The 22791-nt window shown below is 39.6% G+C and overlaps 1 protein-coding gene across 4 annotated transcripts in view; it reads right to left on the reverse strand.

Moving 5' to 3' along the window:
- Positions 1-22746, reverse strand: part of camkmt (calmodulin-lysine N-methyltransferase) — a 129847-nt gene extending 107101 nt beyond the window's left edge. For all 4 annotated transcript variants that reach the window (XR_015927928.1, XR_015927929.1, XM_088610081.1 and 1 more), the window contains exons 1-3: positions 22416-22746; positions 19961-20139; positions 18895-18959 (exon numbers count right to left, since the gene is read on the reverse strand). Coding sequence is in view for 2 of the 4 variants with exons in the window: in XM_088610081.1 (XP_088466207.1) it covers positions 18895-18959; positions 19961-20139; positions 22416-22571 (400 nt within the window). In the remaining 2 variants the exon portion in view is untranslated. The remainder of the gene's footprint in view (positions 1-18894; positions 18960-19960; positions 20140-22415) is intronic.
- Positions 22747-22791: the final 45 nt, after the last annotated feature.

The raw sequence follows: 22791 nt of genomic DNA on the forward strand, positions 1-22791 counted from the left end.
AGCGACACCAGGACATCACTTAACGTTCTAACGCTGCCAAGTCAGAAACCATCCTCGCAAATGCACCAGAGCAACAGCCTCTCTCTCACTCTCTTTCACTCTCTGTCTCTCTTACTTTCTCTAGTCTATTCCTCCCTTGCTGGCTCTCTCCCTTGCCCATTAAGGGGGCTCACTTGCAAGGCATAATTAGTGCCGACTGTTCATCAAGTTAAATTTCCATCCCAGTCCTTTCCAGCTGTACTTTCTAATGGGTGACAGGTTACATGATGTCCCCTGACTGCACAGGCTCAGAGCCCTTCTTTTAATAGTGAAGGCACAAACTTCACTTAACCAGCAATAACATCATTGTGAACAAACAAAAGCACTCTGGGACTGCCCCCCCTGGTCTCACATTGCTTCGGTAGAAATGAACAACAAGAGTAGCCTCGTACAAAGCAGGTTCTAAACATAGACTATCCTTTTATGTGAATAAAAGTACAGATTTTGACCAGTCGACTGACTGCTCACTGACTTATTCCTATGCAATCTTTGAGTCACACGACAAATTGGCCCTGACTTTCCAGAAATTTCAAATGTACAATATACAATGTGCAACGCATTGTGAAGACAGTACAGTATACTGTGTGCAGTGTGTCCGTCCCAGGCAGCTCATATGATGAGTCTAATTTCCCTCATGTTATTCCAATTGCTAAAGCTGCTTCTAGTGTTTGGAAGACTTAAGTTAAATGTTTGGTGCCAGGCTAGTTTTAAAAACATAATAATAACTCTGGATGGGTGGAAGACATTCATGCCCTGTAACTCTTCAAAGAGGGCAACAAGAAGCTACTGGGGTGAGGGTTATTTATATTAGTTTTTATTTTGAGATTTGTTACAATTATTTCTGTATTTCAGGCACAACACAAGCAGCAACAGGCAAGCAGTCCCCTAGCTTCAAGCCTGCCTGTGTACACTAGCACTAAAGACAGAAAAGCTGCGGACCCACACTCCAATTTATCAAGTTATACCATCAATTGAACAGCAGAAGCTTATGAATATGAGCCTTATTTTCCCTGTTCAGTATCATCTAAACGAGATATAAAAAATGTCCTTTTTTAAGAGGACTCATTAAGAATGCTCTGATGCAGCTGCACAACTGCGGCTAATACAATTTATCTAAGATATGCTCGTTCCATCAAGGCCATAAACCATATAACTCGGAAAAGCGAGAATGTAAACCCTATTTACCTATCAAATAAGACAAACATTATGCCACTAGCTGAATTTCATTGCCAAGCTGTCACCACGAATATTTTCTGTTTAAAAAATAGCTGTTCATTATATTCTGTAATAGCCTGTCAAAGCACTGCAGTTACTGAACCTAAATAATGCACATACGCAATTGGGCAATGTGCATTATACGTTTAGATTGTAAGTATTCTTTATGGAACCCCAAGGCTAATTTCTAAATGAGATGGTTCACTTGAACTGAATCAAAACCATTTTTATCTTTCTGACCTTGTTCTTTTTTTATTTTTTCATTTTGGAAGAGAGGTCGGGGGAGGGGTGTACCAGTTGGTTGGTTGATTGTATAAAGTTTGCATGAGACATTGCTGAAAAGAGCTTTTTCTCCCTCTTTCTCCGAGGTCACTTATTACAACCCAAAGAGCTGTAGTTCTCAAGGTCTTCTACGATCATTTGGATCCATAATCTGTTCTCAGAAAGGTTACTATCAATAATATATTCCAGATGTTTTCTTATTTAGCTGCAGCATACGCGCTGATGTGAAGACTGGTTGCTTCTGCTCTCCTGTGCAGAGCAGAGTGCTATAACCAATATGACTGTTGCCTTTGTTCATTTCTTCTGCCTCTCCCCATTGGCAAAGTGAATGACACTTATTTTAAATTGATTAGCAAATGCTGGATTTCGTCAGCTTATACTGAATGGGCTAAATGCTTCCAATTGATTTGCGATGCCCCACTTTGGAGCAACACAGTGCAGAAGAGCACATGTGCTTCCAATATTGTAGTTTTAAAGGGACGGTAATAATAGGTCTTGTGTTGACAGCGATGTGTATCTTAGAGAATATTATAATGGATGTATAATGCTGCAAAAAATAACACAGAGCTGTTTTGCCAGATAAGATTTTTGAAAAGGTAACATTTGAAAACTTAAAAAGCAGCTATCAAAAGGGTTATGTAGATCCAACCAATAGTAAAAGTGCTATTTTATCAGTGATTCAGTGGTATTTAAGTGAAAATCTGACAACTGTTGGTAATATTTTAGTATAGAAGAACTCTAGATTGCATGTGCTAGTTATATGTGAATGATATCCTAGAATTTAACACATGGACATCCCATGTGAAAAGTACTGTTACTTCTAGCAGTAATAAATGAATAACAGTAAGTAAATAACTAATACTAACTGTTCACTTATCGCTAATAAGACATGGATCATACTTTTACAAGCACTCGAAAAGCTGTGTCAGTAATAAAGTAGTAGCCTATCACATGCCCTAAAGGCTTCTGCAAGTCTGAAGAGTTCCCTAAGTGTCAGTACAAGTCTGAGGTAAAATCAGGTAAGGTAGTATTTGTGGCAGGATATACTGCCTATTAATCCCTAAACTTGTAAAAATGTCTTTATCCCCTCAGCTGAAGTATGAGAGCCCCCGGCATACTATAAGCCAAAGAAAACAAGGATTCTCTTTACAGCATTGCGGAAGGATGCAGGTATTTTCACCACAACCTAGGAGGCACAATGTCCATCGCTGCCTCCCAGACCGTTACAACAGCTGAAACTCCAAATGGCGACAGGATCTCAAACTGGCACAAATGAGGCTCACCTCGCCAGCAGCCAGGCTGTCAGACACACAGACTGTGCCGTGCACTAGTTCAACCCAAGTCCAGCCGCTAAGGTGGTGGTGACAAACATAATAAAGACGAGGAAGCCAGTTTTGGGGGTTTTTTTCCTCTTTTGGCATTGAATAATATGGACTCCAGCTTTTTTTCTCCAGAACCTTATTATTACTCTTACATGAGTGTGATCGAGCGCAGTGTTTCTCAGCCTTTTGTGTAACAGGACCCATCTCCCCAAGGTCCTCCTCCTTCGAGGAAGCAGTCCATAGCAAGAAGGCAATTTCAACAGTAATGCTACTTAAGGTCATGGAACGGACCGTGAGTTAAGAGTGGAGGAACTAGTACATGCGTTCATATACTGTCCGTACATGTGAAACACCACTCATGCACAAGCCCCCTCTGAAAGCCTGACAGTGGAAGACCCTGCTGCAGCAGAGGATCTGGTCTAGGGAGTGGCGCTGTGCATGCCCGGAGCCTATGAGTGATCGGGTTCGAATCCCCGCAGAGCAGGGAGAGCTGCACTCTTCACACTTGCCAACAGCAGAATAACTCTTGAGGTGGAGAGATGACGAAAATGTAAATCACAGATGGGATTCTTTATCTTTTGCAGCAGGATCTTAGATTAGATCGACAAGCAGTGAGGCTACTGAACATTTACTGAAGATAATGGAATTACCTCTGTGATATCAGTTAATTTATGTGGACTGAAAATATATAAATGTATGTACTTTTTACACAATTTGTCAAAATGCAGAGGAGGCATTTGAAATGTACCCCTACCAATGTTTCTGAACAGCAAAGTAAGAAGAGACCCAATTAGGACATTATACCGATCAATTAACCAGCTCTCCAAACAAAAAAGTAATTAGTATTTCTATTGTGAACAGTTGCGAAAAGCCACTTACAAAGCTGCAAAAACACCTACAGCCGTCAGCACAAGAGAACTGAATAATAGAGGGGGAGACACCTCAGCACTTCTGCACTGGCACGCTGTCAGCCTGCAGGGCTTGAGTGAGGGAGAGAGGGAAAGGGAAAAAAAAATTAAAAAGGCTTGACAAAGGCTATCATTGATAGGCCCCAGAATCCCACAAATAAAATCTGAAAATCTTAACCCAATTCTCTGTCATCCAGCACAACCTACTGCTAGCAGTTTAAAACCCAACTTGTGTCTTCCCCCGGCCTTGTTCATTAAAGAAAACTCCCCAGTCTGCTCCAGCTGATGAAAAGCACAGTTGGAAGGCCTTCAAACTTTAAGTCAGAAGCCTGTTTCAACATAAAGCCCCTGATAATCCGTTCCAGAGCAGCCGAAGAAAAAAAACCTCCTCTAATTCCAAGCTGTGATTATTATATTTAATTCAATACATTTTCTGAAGCATAAAACTCGATGTTGTAATAAATGACTTTTTCTTTCGTAGAAGATTACTTCTAACAGACCAGCTAGTATGGGATCAAATCTGCCTAGTTTCTTCAAAACAAAAGACAAAACGAGCTCAAAAGAGGCACAGAGAAAGACATTAAGAGCATATGTTGGCTGCTCCATGTGCTACTTTAAAAGGCTAGAGTGGATTTTAAAACTCAAGAGTGCTCAACACCGAAATGATCCTAAAAATCAAACATGAAAAACATATGGCTTCTCTATCTATCTCTCTTCTAACTGCTAAAACATGTTCAACTTCAGATAGGCCACTGTGAGTACCACAGAGAAATCAGGTTGGGGATTATTGAAAAATCAGACTCAGATGTTTAGCAAATACCAATTATAAACAATTTTTAGAAATTACAGGGTTCCTGAAATAAAATAAATTAATTTCCGCAAGAGTAAATCTGACAACATTTCACTGTTTTAGAAATAATATCCAATATCAGATTAAAATATAGACTAACATAAATTTCATAATTAATTCTAAGCCAAATAATTAAAAAAAATGAAACCATTCTAAAACATTCTCAAAATTTCAGACACGTTTATGAAAACATAAATTACAAAACATTTGTAAAGCCATCAAGTCCATTTTTGAATTCTAAGTTATCATTGAGATTTGTTTCCAGTTAATGCCATGAGAGAACAAACCATGGGTATAAATGTTTAGGATATAAAAAAAGAAAAAAAAAACAGATAAATATCAACTGGGAGAGAAATTTAAAAGCAGGAAATCCTGTAAATGAAATTAAAATATGTGTTGCTCTCTGTAGCAATGTAGCGGCAGGAAAACATTTTAGATCTAAATGTGAAGCATCACAAATATTTGGAAATAAATAAATTAGAAGATTGTGTCCATAAAGTGTTAATACAACATTCCGGAAGAGAAATGGATTGTAATCTTGTTTCTTATGCTACAAGACTCACAGCTTAGGTGTCATGTTCCAAGCGGGTTTTATAAACATTCCTACTTTTTCAGTTGAATTGGCAGTGTTTGTAGCAAGGCCGTAATTAACACTGAGATCTTCAGAACTCAATGACTGAAAATAATTACTTCTTTTTTTTTCTTTCACTCTTTCTCTTGCTCCGTCTCTCTCTGCGAGGGCTCAAGCCAAGAATGCAGAGTTGACTGGACAAACACAAAGGCCTTGCGGAACAGTGCCCGCTGACATCCCCATTCAAGACGCAGGGAAGAAAGTTCAGGCTTGAATGGCTCTAACCTGCACGCTGGTAAGATCAGCTATCATTGAGACACTGCGTAAGTCAGCACTATTCACTGAGCTCGCTATGACCTTAAAATGGTTGCTCCGGGGGCATGTTCATCCACCAATTAGTCTGTGTGTGTAGAGCTGGCTGACTGGTCGGCTGGCTGGCAGTCCTTTCTCTCCCTTCCACACACACATAGGACACACAAAGACATGCAGAAATGCACAAACGCACGCACACAGAACAACCTATCATGCAATGGAGACATTTTTTTTTTCTTTACAGGTCACTTTCGGGGAATGAGCAACATCTAAAATAGCAGTCATACAATAGGGCCAATAGCGTGCAGAATAAGAGCTCAAACACAAAAGGTGCACATTGCACAGAAAGCATGATCTGTGCAAAGGTGCACATTGCACAAAAAGCATGATCCGTGCAAAGGTGCACATTGCACATAATGTACGATCAAGCAATCAATCAAAATGTTTAAGGTACTTACAAACAGTATGATATTAATCTTTGTTATTACACACCTTTAAACATTTCTCGTTATTTTTTTTGGCAGCTTTCCCTCACAGATTTCTTATGCCTCAACCTGTTATTGTGCAATTATTTTCATTATTGTTTTGCAGATCATCTCAGTTCAGTCAAGCTGTGGTCACTGGAAAATGGAAAGAGGAAAAGAAGGAGGTTTTAGCCCAGAGGTCTGACGAGCTGTTAATTAAATGAAATTATCTACTTTTTGGAGTCTCTGGCGAACGGCAGCCCTGGCGCCTCACCTGAGCCCCACGCAGCTCTCTCCCTGTAGCACACCTCAGTCAAGCACAGAGCACAACAACTAGAACAACCTGCTCTGCGCTCCACAGTATCTGCTGCAAAATTACTCATTTTTGCAAAGACAATTAAGAAAAAGTAAAAATATGTAACACGAGGCAATTAAAGCTGTTCCTCCTTGAATGCTTGCTTTAGTCGAGTATCTCTGAGAGTTTTCCACTCCTCATCTTCAGTCGTTACTATACTTCAACTTACATTACAGCAGTTCTTTAAGTTCATTCTAAATAATTAAAGAAAAATCGAAAATGTGTTTAAGACATGACACTGGAATCGGGTTGCAAATCTACCTGCTATATTTTTATTGGTTGAAGGCGAAGCTGTTTTGTAAGATGAGCTGCAGCACAGATATAAATTTGATAACTAATACTGAATCACTTCAGTTCATTTTCCACTTCAATCGCAGAGTCAGAAAAGGCCCTGGCTGAGACGGTCTCTCTGTGGAGTGTAAGTGCCTGCAGAAGGGTAGTAATCAGAAAGCGAACACATCACAAACAGCGGAGAGACAATCCTTCCTTCTCGAGAAAGTGGTTCACAAATGACACTTTAACCTTTATCACTTTCACCTTTCAAGCTGGTACTTCTACAAACCGCATCATAAGATTCTGATTTAAAAACAGCACAATCAACCTGGAGGTCTCTGATAAATCTTTGATCAAATTTATCATACGCAAGAATTGTGATTAAAAAAAGCCGAGTTTTTCAAAACGGAAAATATGCAAAGTTTCAATTAGAAAAACACAATAACTGAACTTGCTTTGAATTTTTTCTTCAGTATTCTTTTGGAGTTAAAAAAAGGCAGATCTGGGATTCCCGAGTGACTTAATCTGTACAAATTATTGTAATATGGACTGAATTTATAGCAAAAAAGTAAATGCATAAATAGTTATAACATTATAATGTTTATAGGAACAGTTATTTGATAAAAAGCCACTTAAGACAAGTTACATTCTACATTAATGGAAGCATGCTGAAAAATGTGTCAGAGTTTTGATTTTTAAAATTAGAATGGTAAAAACACAACACGGTTCCTTTAAAAGCAACATAATAAGATTAATGTACATGTGCAGTCCAAGTGCTTTTCAAGCACTCTGGTGTAGTAATACCCAATTGTCAACAAAAAGTGTTATTAAAGAGCATTAAAGAAACTACTTACAAAAACAGCCCAGAACAAAAGCAATTTAGTGCAATTTCAACAGCTAGAAATGTAGGAATGCCTACACTCCTCAAAACAAAACAGACTTTCGTTGAGCTTTTTCACATTCTTTATAACATCAATACAGATAGTTCTTAACTTCTAGTTAGTAAAATATGGCATAGTCTTAATAAAGTCATTACACTGTTTCAACAGTGCATTTGTGATATTCTGAAATAAATGAAAAAACATGATAGCATACGAGTTTTTAAGAGAATATTATTGAAGTGCTTTTGAAAGTGAGAAAAACATATGGTTGTATTGCTAAAAGTATTAGAGTCAATCATTAAACACCACCAACATAAAAATCAATAATCAGAAATAAAGAAATAAGAAAAACGAATAAAGAGAAAGGATAAAAAATATAATTACAAATGAGCCCACAGGTGAAAATTACAAACTCAATGCTTGATTTTGATGTTGACTTTCCTGAGGTTTTTAAACTGCACTCAATGGGGAACTGCCATAAGGCGCTAGGCATGTAATTTGCAATTCGGAAGTCTGTCCACCTGCAGTTTAGTCTAGTCCTGAAAGTGCTGAATCACAATTACATTCTGAAAGAGATGTCTTTTCCAGATTTGATCCTCTTCAATCTTGTCAGAAGGTCTAATCACCAGGATTGCCTGATCCATATGGTATCCTTAGTAGTGGGCCTAGTTCCACTTTCCAAGGCTAATGATCCCATTCTAACAAGAGGCACAGGGTTTCTTCTTTCAGAGTGTCCTAGCCCACATTCACTAACGTAAGCCTGCATCAAATCTATGTACAGAAGTGTGAGCATGAGTGTACAAAATCGGCAGTATTACCATACACAATGTGTATGCATATATATACACACCACTGCACAAACAGCATCCGGATGCACCCATGCATTAAACACGAAGCAGAATGGTTAAAACTGATCGCTAATGTGATGTGTCATCTGACTCCCCTTGTGAAAGGTCAGTAAATACGGCACACCTTGCGTGCAGCAATGTGTAAATCACACTTATTCTTCTGCCGAAACCGCAGTGAAACAGGATCACAAAAGACAGTAAACACAATACACAGCCCCTCATATTGATATAATATAGAAACCAACCCGTTCTGCGCCGGAACAATGCAAATGATGTAAATAAATATCTATTTGTTACCAGAAAGCCATGGGGAGTTTCGCAGCAACCCGGAGCCAATCCCGGAATCAGAAGCAAGCGCCAGTTCACTGCAGGGCGCACACACACACAGACACACACACACACAGACACACAGACACACAGACACACAGACACACAGACACACAGACACACAGACACACAGACACACAGACACACAGACACACAGACACACAGACACACAGACACACAGACACACAGACACACAGACACACAGACACACAGACACACAGACACACAGACACACAGACACACAGACACAGACACAGACACAGACACAGACACAGACACAGACACAGACACAGACACAGACACAGACACAGACACAGACACAGACACAGACACAGACACAGACACACAGACACACAGACACACAGACACACAGACACACAGACACAGACACAGACACAGACACAGACACAGACACAGACACAGACACAGACACAGACACAGACACAGACACAGACACAGACACAGACACAGACACAGACACACACACACCAATCAACCCACAACCAGTGTGTCTTTCCACCTAACTCCACACAGAAGAGGATCCCAACTGGAATCGAACTTGGGATGCTGTGAGGCAGCGCCGCTCACCTCCTGTAAACATGCACTTTTTGTGAGGCAGTTTTTACATTGCAGGCTAAATGGGTTTGTTCTTTCACCTTAAATTGCTTTATTTTGGTTCCTTTTGTCTTCACCCTGATATTTTTTGTTACCTCTTTCAGGCTGCTGAAAAACAATCATTTGAACACGAAGTAAACAAAGTACAGCTTCAAGCCAGACAAGAAATGTTGTGTTTTTGATCAGGCTGATTACACACCAAATTGTCATATATCAGTGTTCTAAACAAACCATGAGTTGCGCTTCCAATAAACAAAGAGCTTTGGCATTGTCAATACCCTCCTTGATTTTTTGTTTGGCTACATGCCTAACATCAAATGGTACACAATGATTTGGGGGCTGTGTTCCTGTCCAAGAATTTAATCAGATTAATGATGTATTTATTTTAAAATATCATGAAACACATTAAGCTTCAGAACACCTAATATGGATGCACTGCGGTTGCTAGGCAAGCAGTGCCTCGGTTTTGGCAACAATTAGGAAAAGGGTAAAAATCTTCATTATACAGCCAGTAAAACAAGTTCACCCATCTCCAACACATGGTGCACTGTGATCAGCACATGCCCATTAAAACAACACAGGCTGAAGAGCTACTCTGCTGACAAGCACTTTTCTTAATATATAAAAGCACTTAATTCGACACTTATATTGAGCTATCATGATATGTCTGTTCATCTCTCTTTCTGAGATAGCATTCCCAACACTAGTGAGGCAAGCATAAAACTACATCTAAAGTCAAGACGATGTCCTGCTGGCCATCAGGGTGACACCAGTGCATACTGGCACAATCAGAAAGCACAAAGATCAGCTTCACCATTACAATAACTATCAATACTGTCTGAAATGCAATTCTGAAAATCTGCCACAATTTCATTTTGCATAAAAACGTTCATTAAAAGCAGCACAGATTGGAAATTGTTCGGAGCAATAAAAACTAGATATGAGCCCCCAAAACATCAAGATCCTTTCCTTAATTTTCCAATTCTTTCTTTAAAAAACAAAAATAGAATGTGTGCATTCTTCATGATGTGATGCTTAAAAAAATCAATTTCAAGTAAGGATTATAAATGCTAATACAGGGAGAAAGGGCTCCTGGGGTATGAAACGCTTGCAGGTTGGGAGGTCTTCTTTGTGGGATTTTTTGTTCGAACAGGAAGCAAACTCTTCACCCAAAGAAAAGAAGGAGAGAACAACTACTCGCTCAAATATGGCTTTCTCATTACCCTGTTATTACCCAGCTCTTAATAATCTCTGCTCCCTGCCTATCCCTTGAAAATTTCTCCCAACTTCATTTCCTCTCCTAATCCCAGCTCATTTGCTGTAGCTAATTTCTTGCTGCTGGGTATGCGGTGTTTTGCCGCCCATGTGAGGGTTTTTTTTTTACCGGTCATTTACTTTTCACAGTGTAACCAAAGTATTTGGAGGGGAATGATCGGCGCACAAACCCAGCCCGATGTGGCACTGCGAGGACGGAGCGGGGGGAGGTGGAGGGGGAAACCGGGCCGCTGTTTGTCCTGCATCTTTGGGTCCCTGAATTGAAGCTTTAGAGAGCAGAGTAAGCAATAAACAAAACCCCCTCAGGGACTGGGGAGGAGCAACAGAACCAATTACGTTTAATTAAATCAAAAGACAGGATCCCCAAAGGCTGCTTTTGAGCTGGAGAACAAATCTGCATTAACACCTTCCCAGCCAAACAACAACAGGCAGGGCTCAGAGAGGGAGATTATCGCCTTGCGTTCACTGCATTCTTCAACACAGCACAATCCTCACCCTGACAAATTTAATCCCGGAGCAGCTGTAGCACTAAATCAGCAGTAGCAAGAGTTACACACATTTACATCTGTGCAGTGGTCTCTGACACAAATGAAACACTGCAATCTCCAAGTTCACGGATACAGACAATATGTTTTCTGCATCAGACCGAAATAAACACAGACAGTGTTTTACACTAGAAGTAGGGTTGAAGTACAAATAGGATGTGATTGGCCACATTATACCTCTATATGTACAACATCATTTTACAGAAACTGCATATGGAATTGGGGACAAATGGAACCAACAGATAAACGATCCAGGAAGACCAAGCTTTTCCAAGTGCTCAGAAGTATTAGAACACAGATGTGTGTCTGTCATGTGACATCAACAGGACAAGAACCAATCAAACAGACCCTAAAGGATGGATTTACTGTTTCACTCAATCCCATAAGAGATGCCAACAAAAATCCCCAAAAGTGCCGACATCTGCTCAATCAGGTCACCACCCACATGAAGATGCCTTTGAAAGACAAGTGGAAAACACACTGAGCAATTTTATTTATTTTACCCTTTATTTCTTTCCAGACGGAACATAGTCATGGGATCAAGTCAAGCAAGAGCCAAAAGACAAAATCAGAAAAAAAGGCTTTAAGTCCTCCTTATCCTTTTCCATTAGCCCACACTGCCACCTGTGCACTCCACATATTGACACTGGGCCATTGTTCCACAATACCGGGGCACTCCAGACACTGACACTTGCTTTCACTCCGATAAAACACAAACAACTACTCCAAATGTCTGACTGGGAAAAGCACTTGATTCTCTTATCCAATTAGCATCTACAGTTTTGGTAATTTTGAAATGTTAAATACACATGGGAAGTTCATGAAGATATCATGGCCAAAAGAAAATAAAACTTTAAATAAATGCGTTGAGTCACTCATTTTTAGCTTTAATACTTTAATTTAAATTTAGACAGAAGAAAATTAAAGTGAAGAACCTCTTTTAAAAAAACAGCAGCTCAGAAAAATACATACCAGATACAGACTTGGGTTTCCTGCACAAAGTGACACACGTCAGCTAAATTTCTGGAGGTTTGGTTAGCAGTGCAGCGTACTGGCCAGCGACTGTAGTAGAGTTGGGGGGTGAGATGCTTTTTTAAGTAAATGGTTTGATTTGTGTTCCTTCAGATACTTTCTTTGTAAACATAAAAAGGTAAACAAACATATATGTTATAAATCTGAAGATAAGTTGAAAATATTGATTAGAAAGTACAGAGTAACCAAATAAAATAACAGCCCATTTTTTACAACATCAGGTTTGACTATCCCTGAAACAAAATCATAAAAAATAAGCAGAGTAACAGTTTGACCTACATGGCCTCCACAGATTCATCTTTTCGTCCAACAAAAATCTCTCGTATTTTCCTTTTTGTCAAAAACAGCTGGTGTTCCCAAGTAATATAAATTAATTCATGTACATTGTGTAATTTGTGTATTAATTTGTGTGTTTAACTTTTTTTATACTTTCAACAAACGGATTCCAGCACATCACATTTGCTGCTTGTTAGTATTACTTAAAATGCATTCATTAATATTGCAGATAGTGTAGTGTGAGTGGGCTTCATTACAGACCCAACAATGTTTAAACAGCAGTGTGTAGCTTGCTAATTAATTGTTACCAATACAAAGTTTGTGTCAACAGAGAATGACAGTGTTTCAGCAAAGAACCTTAATGTGATCCGGGTGTAAAGCTATTGTCCAACAGGATATAATTAGTATTATGTGAGTTTAAGATTAGCATAATGATGCGAACAGGAGGCAGAGAGAGGGCCACAGGGGGTACCTCTCCACACAAATCCACCTCCTGCTGCACTCCGGAATGAACTGGCCCCACAGGTCTGCCTTGTTTCCTCACTAAACAAACCACCCAGCTGCCTGCTGGAACACTGCTGGTGCTACAGCTCCCCTACAGGCGGAGGCTGGAGCTGCATCGCAACTAAAGCACAGCGGGAGCCCCCGAAAAGCAAAGGCACTTCTAGCTGGAATGAAAAACTTTTTATATTGACCTTTCTTCTGCTGATAAGAAAATTAAAACGGAGCAGTAACAGGCTTTTTTTAAACAATAACAAAGGGTGGATAAAACTAAAGAGAAAAAGAGGCTGTGTAACTTGCTTCATAGATTTCTTTTTTCAGATATGGAGTCATTTGAGTTGAATATGATACATGTTACCTGAAAATATATCTCATGCTACTACTGCATGAGATGTTTAATTAAAAAGTATTCAGATGAAAAAACTAAATTAACTAGTTAGCGGGCTTCAGAGTTATGTTATAAGCTTTTCACTGTCTCTCACTTATTGAGAAAGGCTCATACTGTCAGACCGCGTTATGATCATCTACATATGTGGACATTATAATCCAAGTGGGGTTTCATTCTAGTACTTTGTGTGGAGTTCACACGATCCCTCCATATCCGTGCACGTTTTCATTAGCTGCTCCAGTTTCTTCTCACCTTCCAAAAACGTGATTGTTTGCGGTCTCCAAATCGTTTGTCATGTGCTTGTCTGTGCGTGTCTTATCACACCATCCAAGTGCAGACCAGCATTGCTTCAAGCATAGGGTCCACATTGCCACATCCCTTAAGAGGAATAAATCACTTTCTGATATTGGACTGATGAATCCAAGGGTGTCCTATTATCATATGACACAGGAATTCAATACCTTTTTAAAAAATGTTCAGTAATGGTGAAAAGCTTTTTTCCCCATTACAACAAGTAGCAACGCTTCACTGACAATCAGCTTTAATATTCCAGCAAATCACAAACATTCTACAATAGATTAGAGCACAGGTGTGTATTTTTGTCATTCCCATGCTCCCAGTTCTGCAAAGAAGACAAGTTAAGTCTACAAACTTCTACATAACTAAGAAACTGTGTTCATGATGGGACTCCCACTGAACCTCTGGAGTGTGGATTACCTTAATCCACACATTTGGTGCACTAATCTGCTATGAGCATTTGTCCATTATTTATGAATAGCTCAAGAAGAATGGAACACATAGGCTTTTAGCTTGTACCATCATTAGGGGGATTTACTATGCAAACGGAGGGGGCAGGTAGTGCAGAAGACCATTTCTTTTAGACAATGAGAGCTTTGCCTATCTGCAGAGTACCTTTTGAGATATTTAGGCCTATTAATGCGTGAGATCAATTAAGTGCTTGAAAGGATGGCTTGAAAAAGTTTGGCGCTGACCCTGCAGCCAGGCGCAGGGCATGCAGAGTGACCCCTCTCGCTGCATAATCCGCTGCAGGACCGAGATATTTATCTCTCCTGTTATCTGAAACCCAAGTTGTATTTGCACAGGCATGTTAAGTTGAGAGTCAAAGGCTGGTCAAGCATTATATAGGGTCAAAGGAGGAAGTGTAAAAAGACTGGAATCCCAGCCAAGCAATAGGCTACTTGAAGATCCTGCACTTGCTTCAAAAGCACATAAAGCTGAGAGAGAGAACACAGTCTGTCCCCTTAAAACGCGTTCCATTGAGCGCTGGCTTCTCTCGCCCGTCTTCACCAATCTTTGCATTTGTACCTTGCAAAACTGACAAATTAGACATTATTTTGTTGGGCTACCGAGCCACAGAAATACTGCCTAAAAGTACACTCTGTTACAATATCTCTTAAAGATACTAAATTATTAAAGAGGAGCCTAATGTAAGAAGAGTTAGCAATAGGCGTTACAAGTATATAGGTGTTTGATAATATTGACGAGCATGGGTGGTTCAAGCCCCACAGAATTACAGAGCTCTGTGCAAAATCACAACAATTAAACAATTACATTCTGCCAATTTATCTGAACATTGCAGCATCAGAAAAATTTTAAATGTGAGGAGGCCAATCAACCCATCAAGCAGATTGCTAGTATTGAAGTGGTCCAACGTGCATCCACCCTTTTTTAAAAGGAACCCTGTGTATCGCCTTTGACATTTATATATGGGGAAACATGTAATATATACACAGTCACAACCCAACACACCTTTGGAAGGATTTGGGTACCTATCTCTACAGTATATGCTGCCTTTAGCAGATACTAATAGAAAGCCTTGGTCCTTTGCATGAATGTCCACATTAAAGCAGTTTTAACCTTGAGAATTCATTGGACTTTCCCAACCGAGTATCATGGATTTTTGAATAAGGAGTTACAGAAGGCATGTATAATAGAGAGGAAGAGCACTCTCCTAAGAAAGAGCTAAAGTCTGCTCTTTACAAAACTTCAGCCATGCGTTAAGAGGTAGTCACCCTACTTAATATTTCTGATTTTAAAAGTACACTTGCATATTTCAGTACTAAATCAATCTCTCACCCAACCAATCTGTTTCATTTCCAACTGAAAAAAAAAGGTTATATAAATAGGTGTACAAATGTGTTGAATCTGGGGAAGGGAGGGGAGCTGGTGTGTGGGAGAAATACCAACACAGATAAGTGAGAAAGAGACAGGAAGACTGACAGAAAGGAAGGAATAAAGAAAACAATCAAATGTATGTTACACAAAAAGATCAATTTTTTCCCCTCTATACACCAGAACAGAACACAACGGAAACCAGATGGCTCGTTATTTTCCACAATCCTTCAATGCCCCCCTCATGCCCCCACAGTGTATTCTGGCTGTGCCACCCCTGGATGCCCTGGAGGTGTCAGCCTGAGGGCTGTAGTTCAGAAGTGCTCTATGGCCGAGGTCTGGCAGGGCTGTGTTTCCGCTCTGTGCCGGTATCAAGCTGCAAGGCTGTCAGATGTTTACGAGAAAATGGGCACAGCAACTCAATTACCCTTTGTGTTTGCTGAAAGGCAAAATGCTTGGAGATGATTTTGGTGACAAGAAGTTTCATTCCATTCCTAAGACGGCATTTTAGCGAGCAGCGGGGGCTCGTGTGGAGATGAAAGCAACGACTCCTATCTCTGACATTAACACCATTCAGGCTGAACGAGCAGATAGCTCAGAGAAAAGAAGCTGTCCCTTTGCTTTGGAAAACCAATGCGAATTCAAAGCTAAAAAAAACAGACTTATTTGTACAGTAAAATATTTACTAAAATGGCTTCCTTACTACAAACAAAATACAAACTACTTATTTCTAGGTCATTAGGTGCTGATTTTAAAACATGTACTGTGCCACACAGATGTACATACAAAAATAAGAAAGTCTGTCTTGTAGAAGCCCCCTGCATGATGCATGTAGAAAATTATTTGAAATCCACAGAATACTACTGAAATACTAGTGTTATTAATAGGGATGCCACCCTATTAATAGGCAGGATCAAACTCAGCAAAATGGGACACTTCTACCACACCAACATTTCCACTCTTGTGCCCCAGTATGGTGACTGGGGACAACATGCCATCTTTCGGGAGAGATAATAAACCAAAGTTCTAACTAAGATCCTGTGAGAACATATTTCATTGTGAGGTCCCAGCTAAATTCCACTCTGGTTTTGCACAATTCGGCCTCCCTAAAATGTATTCATTTCCAATTTCATTCAATTAGTGATGCAAATTCTCACTACTCGATATACTATATAGTGAGGGTGTTGATAGAAAAAGCTTGTCACACAGGTGAATTCTACACTTCAGTCGCGGAAGAAGTGGGTCCCGTCCTATTTTCAAGGTTCTTTGGCAGCCTTTGGCATGAAATATTTATAAATTGTACATTAAATATATGAATACAATTAACTAAGAACTAACTTTTGGATTTGCTAAGAATGTTATGTTGTGACACAATGAGTGAGACACTGCCCTTCACATTCAGAGGGCTTACATTACAGGTTTCAACCACCAGGGGGTGACACACAATTTAGTACTGTACCTCAGAAACAGCAGGAAACAGTAACAAGGCACAGGGGAGGGAGACCTAAGGAACACAGCAAGTATCTCACCAAAAAATCCACTACTGTCTACTGGATTGCATTTTTACATGGACACAGTACTGTTTTCCTTCTATGAACAACATCACAACCTCAACACCGTCTTTGCATCAATCAGAGATGCAAGCTGTATCTGCCTTCAGCCTGAAATCTCTTTTGTTCTTTTTGTTTTGTCACATTTCTTATTTAAATTGACATCTACTCATTGTAATCCCTGAAATAGCAAAACATGAGCTAATGCCTACTCTTGACTGGAGGGGTTTTATTTAAGGCCACCTCTCTCCCTGAAAGCCACAAGGAGGCTCCATTAACAAGCTCTTGCTCAGGACTGGGCAGACATTCCTTTTAAGCGGTCTCTATTATACACTGAGTGCCATATAAGCACAGGGTTATTTACTGCACTTTGATGTAAATATTATGTAAGGTTCATACCTGTAAATATCTGGGTCATACATGTTACTGGGTAGCTGTGACATGCTATTTCACTAAAGAAAACTCTCAGTATGTTTGCTCTTGTGGAAAAAAAAACAAACCATCAAATGTTTATGTGAAAGACTGTGCATGATAAAGAAAAAAAATGTTTTCTGAAACACATAAAGGGAATATAAACTGCTCGCGAACAGGTCTGATGTGAAAGGAGTACTTTAACAATGAATTAGACTGACAATTCCCTTAGGATACAGTGACATAAAAACTTTGCTTTTCAGCCATATATATATAAATGGACATGTATAACAACTAAGCTGTGTGTGTGTGGCTTTACAAGTAGGAGACTAAAACACTCCCCCTTTAGTAACACTAACACCTCTAAAAACACTGATGTAATGTTAAGCAAGGGATATTTTATCACCACAGAGAAACGTTGTTGATCCACTTTTGCTTCCTCTTGTGCGCCAAGGTGCCAAGCAGAAATAATATCTACACCTATTTACAGAGTAATGTTTAACCAGTGAAGTCAAGAATTTAAAGTGTGATGCTGCTGGATCTGTTTATGTAGCCAGCATGTAGAAAGTGTGGGGATTCAGTTTACTGACCCATGCAATACACACACCTTACTCCTTATAATCACACAAAACAGTCGAAAAGTTACAGTTATTGCAGTCTAAAACCAAGAATTATACTTGACATGTAACTTGGTATCAAATGTTGGAACATGAAAGGAAGTGTTGGGAATGTCCAGAGCTCTGGGGTCAGCATTTCATCAGGTACTACTATCTTCCATAAGACAAGTCTACAGCACTTTATTCCAGGTAGCTCTCCCTTATAACACTTATTTCTGGAAAGTGAAGTATTACATTTTCCTCATACAAATTATAAAAATTCTGTGCTGCTATGACACTCTTTATTACACTCTACCCTTTACAGATTTGTATTTCATCCAGCGTATTCTGCTGAAATGTAAATTGTAGATTATTTTAAATAGAATAATATAGACAGAGGGTAACCGCGATAATGTAATGTTCAGCTCAGTTCAGTGCTGCCAGCTAGTGGCATACAATGAGGAAAGGCTAGCTTTATCTATTCACAGCTATCCTATCCCGATGGCCAGATCCTCTCTCTAGTCCAGGGATACAAAACAATTGTGAAATTCGAGATTTCTTCAACAAGGAAAATACATATCCAAAGCATACACCAGAGGGATCCTCACAAAGAAGCAGCTTATACTGCATACACAGAGGAATAGCAGAATGACAAAAAACAGCCTTAACTGTCTTATGTGCAAAATAATAATTACGTCACAAAATAATGTTTAATCTTTAAATTAAAACTTACAACCTTGTGAAAATGTTTCTTTGAAAACAAAACACTTCAAAGTACTCACAGAAATGTAAGCGTTCAGAGAAACATACCCATTTTTAACGGGCCAAGCAAATTGCTAACAGTGTTAAGCAAGTCATTTGTTTTCCTCTCTGAAATTCGTATTCAATAAATACATGAGACCAAAAAAGGAACATTTGAACTTACAGACATTTCCGGTGTTGTCGAAACTGTTGAGCACCTCATTGACTTTGATAGGTCCAAGGTTATCCCTGGAAAGACCAGATTGTAAAAAACTAAGTAAATATCCTCAAAAATACTAATCAAGGAAAACACAAAGTACCATGAAGCACAAAACAGCCATGGTAAATCATAGAGAAGCTTGGTAAAGCTTTAAAAAGGTTGGAAACTATAGTAAAACTCAGTCAAAACATAATATAAGCTTGTTAAAATCATATGAAACCCCAAATGCACCATAAAAGTCTGCTAAATATTAATATACTCTACTGTACATTTAGTTGTCTGACATTTATACAAATCAACTTACATTTAAACCCATTTATATAGTTTAGTATTGTACTGGAACAATTTGGGTGATGTACCTTGCTCAACTGCACAATAACTGTCTCACCAGCATTTGAACTCACACCCTTCCAGCTATGACTCATGAGCTCTCACCACTGCTCCACACTGACCCCATGTTTAATTCCACACAAATTCACTGTCCTGTGTGACGAAAGCAACTGTGCATTATTGTTTAAATGCCTAAAACTCCTTCACCAGCAGCTGCCCTGTGAGAAATAACTCAGCGTTCATTGAGCTCTTGCTAAATTCATCATATATAAAAAAACACTTTAAGTTGATGTAGTGCGTGCACAGAGGCAGGCCGCCACCAGAGGGAGTGGGTGCAGAGGAACTCACAGTGTGGAATTCTGAGTGGGAAAACCCACCTGTAGGGCACAGGGAAACAGCAGCTGACAGACTCCCTAATTCACAACTACTCAACCAGCAACCCCTCTGGTCCTGTCCAGTGCAGAGTGTACCTCTGACCAGCACTGCAATTAAAACTGGTAATCACTAGGATCAATATAACAACGAAGGTGCTAGCTACAAGAAACATCTGCAGTGGAGTGAATCAGAAGGACCACAGGGTGAGTAGGCCTGCACTAAGCCCTTCACAGCAGAATCCTCTCCTCATTACAGGATACCAGTCTGGGAAGAAAACAACTGCGCTGCTTTAAGTTCACAGATATTTCTGTTCCAGAGGGCTCACCTTAAGAAGGCACGGAATTGTGGGAAAGTAGCACTTCTGTATTCAAACCACATCTCATCTCCAGGCTCCTCTATCTCCAGGTCCCTTACTCTGGTTCTGGTGAAAAGATTGAAAGAGGAAAACCTCCTCACAGACACTTGCTGCACCTCTATGTTGTCCAGTTGTTTGTGCTTCAACACCTGGGGACAGAGCAGGAGTTAAGAAGTTAGAATACGTGCAAGGACAGGGATACCTATAATGAGAGGACCTCTGTCTGAGGACAGTGTAGTGTCAAGCATCAGTTTGGAAGAAAGGACTTCTGCTCCAAATTGAAAACTTTCCTGTATCATTCTTTATAATGAAAGCAGAAGCAGGAAAGTAAAGAGGAATGTAAAATATACAGACTGTCAAACAAATAAAACTTACACAAAATACTGAGGAGATAATTATCTAGTGGAAACCAAAGCTTCATGGGAGTAATAATAATTCAGTAACCATTGGGGAAGCAGAAGAACTGTATACCAACAGGGGACAAAAAAGTAAGATCTCTACTCTGTTCACTCCATTGTAGGAAGTGACAGAGGAGATTTCAATTCCAATCTGAATTAAGGTCAGTGCATTAAAACCAAAAGTGACTTTTTTAAAAAGTTTTAGAAACTATGCAGATACTAACAGGAAAAATTTGAAATGAAAGTGTATTCAATGAATATTTCACACCAGATGATTTATTCTTTGGTAAATTACATGCCTATGTTAAGTTAGTTACACAACATGTCTGACTCTTCTATGCTAATGTAATAATAGCATAAAGGAGTCAGAAGTGTTACAGGTACTAGAAGCACTTGCGATAAACAAATCTCCAGGGCCTTCTGGTATTCTATCGATTATATATTAAAGGAGACAAGAGATGCTATTCATAGGACTTTAACAAAACTCTTCCAACATTCGTTCAAGACAGGAATATTACTTATAGACTGAAAAATCTCTAATATAGTGCCCACCCAGACAAACAAATTTGAAACAAGTAATTATAGACAAATAAGTCTTCAGTTACCTGCAAACTTATGGAATGGTTTAATTAGAATTACACTAGATGAAAATTCGATCCTAGGAGATAGTTAGCATGGGTTTGGAAAAGTAAGTCTTGATCAACTGCTGTTAGAACTAGCAACAACAATCACACAAATCACATAACATGGTAAATTTAGATTCTCAGAAGTTTTTTTGATATTCCTCCTCGTTAAAGGATTAGTTTTCAAATTGCAGATAGGATGCATTCAAGGTAATGCTTGGATTGAGAACTAGTTAAGGAATTAGTATTAATATTTAGTCTATAAAGGAACAAGTAAAGGTTTATTCCCTGCAGTAAAGACAAGAAAGGAAACACAACGTTTCGGTCACACACGAAGAAGGCTCCACAGACGAAACGTTGTGTTTCCATTCTTCTCTTTTCAACCGGGAATAAACCTTTACTTGTTCATTTGCAGCCTACACAAGCTGACACAGCAACCTACTGGAACATATTTAGTCTATTACTATCCACGTGGGGACAGAAGGGAAAAAATACTCCCACAAACATAAAAGCTGGCTAACATAAGTTATTTGACATGGAAGGTGCATTTCTAAACCAAAGAGCATCGTCGTTTAACTCGAAAAAGCAAAATTAATTCAGTCTCAAGTAAACCGCAGTGGCTTTTGGAAAACTAAAGGTAGAATAAAAGACAGTGGAATGTCACCACAGATACAGGAATTTCCTATCTATCCATTTATGGGCAGGTTGTGGGTAAATAAAAACTCGGATGCTGCATTATCTGACCCGAGCCAGCAGCCCGCCCTGAGCGTGACGCCCCCCCGCACCGCGCGCTGTGCTGGCGTCACTTCTCCCCTGAAATGAGTGGAATCTGGGACACGGCAGGTGCGCTGTGCTTCGGCTGTACAACAGGTAGCGCGAAAAGAGTTGCAAGAGATGCACAGCTGTTGCTGTACTTTAACTTTATATCCCATTACTTTTTCTTCTTACTGCACTGCAGCTATATTATTTTTACAGCTCAGGGTGTGCACATGTAATTGTTTATCTTTAGGCAAAAAGGCTCTACAGATTTATTAGCTAAAAAGCCATTGGTGTTTTATGCATTTTCCAAGCAGGCATTTTTAGACAATATTTCTTGTTAAAGTAAACACACCCCTCATGTTTTAGGTCGAGAACTGGGCTCTAAGAATGTAAGCTGTACCTTAGCTGTAATCTGCACAAACGCTTCCGAATTCTGACTTGCTTTCCCTTCTGTTCAGCTAAAACACGCAACCGAAGCTGGCAGCTAAAATGAAGGGGCGCAAATGATCATTTGGTTACATAAGAGCAGCTCAGACACCGTGTGTCGAATCAATCACGTTGTCTCACATCTCTACAGTTGCACTGGCTATAATTAACTTATAGCCTATTGTGAAGATCGTGTTAAAATAGTAGAGATTACTTCACCTGACTCAGCAGACTCCAGCGCGCTCTGGCTACGTCAGGTCTGCAAACAGGGTGTTTGTCACTCTGACGGCTAGTGTCTTTTTCTCCTGACATTGCTTGACCCGACAATTCTTCATTTTTGCACAGACCAGAACCACCTGTTGGATTCCCCTCCATAGTCTAACAAACTGAATCGTAAAATTATGGAATGCTTTATTTTTTTGCCTTATCACTGTATTTTTATTTTTTATTTCCATTCATATTAGAAAAGAACAGTACTGCGCACTCCTACCCAACCCACCAACACTCAATGGACACTATCGCAAGCTCAGTGATCTATTGAAAAGCATGCTACTTCCGTACACTTCCTGTTTCTCGTGGAGTCAAGGAAAAGCAA

Source organism: Lepisosteus platostomus, chromosome 17 (assembly GCF_059453375.1).
Source record: "Lepisosteus platostomus isolate fLepPlt1 chromosome 17, fLepPlt1.hap1, whole genome shotgun sequence".
In the NCBI taxonomy this organism is placed as follows: Eukaryota; Metazoa; Chordata; class Actinopteri; order Semionotiformes; family Lepisosteidae; genus Lepisosteus; species Lepisosteus platostomus.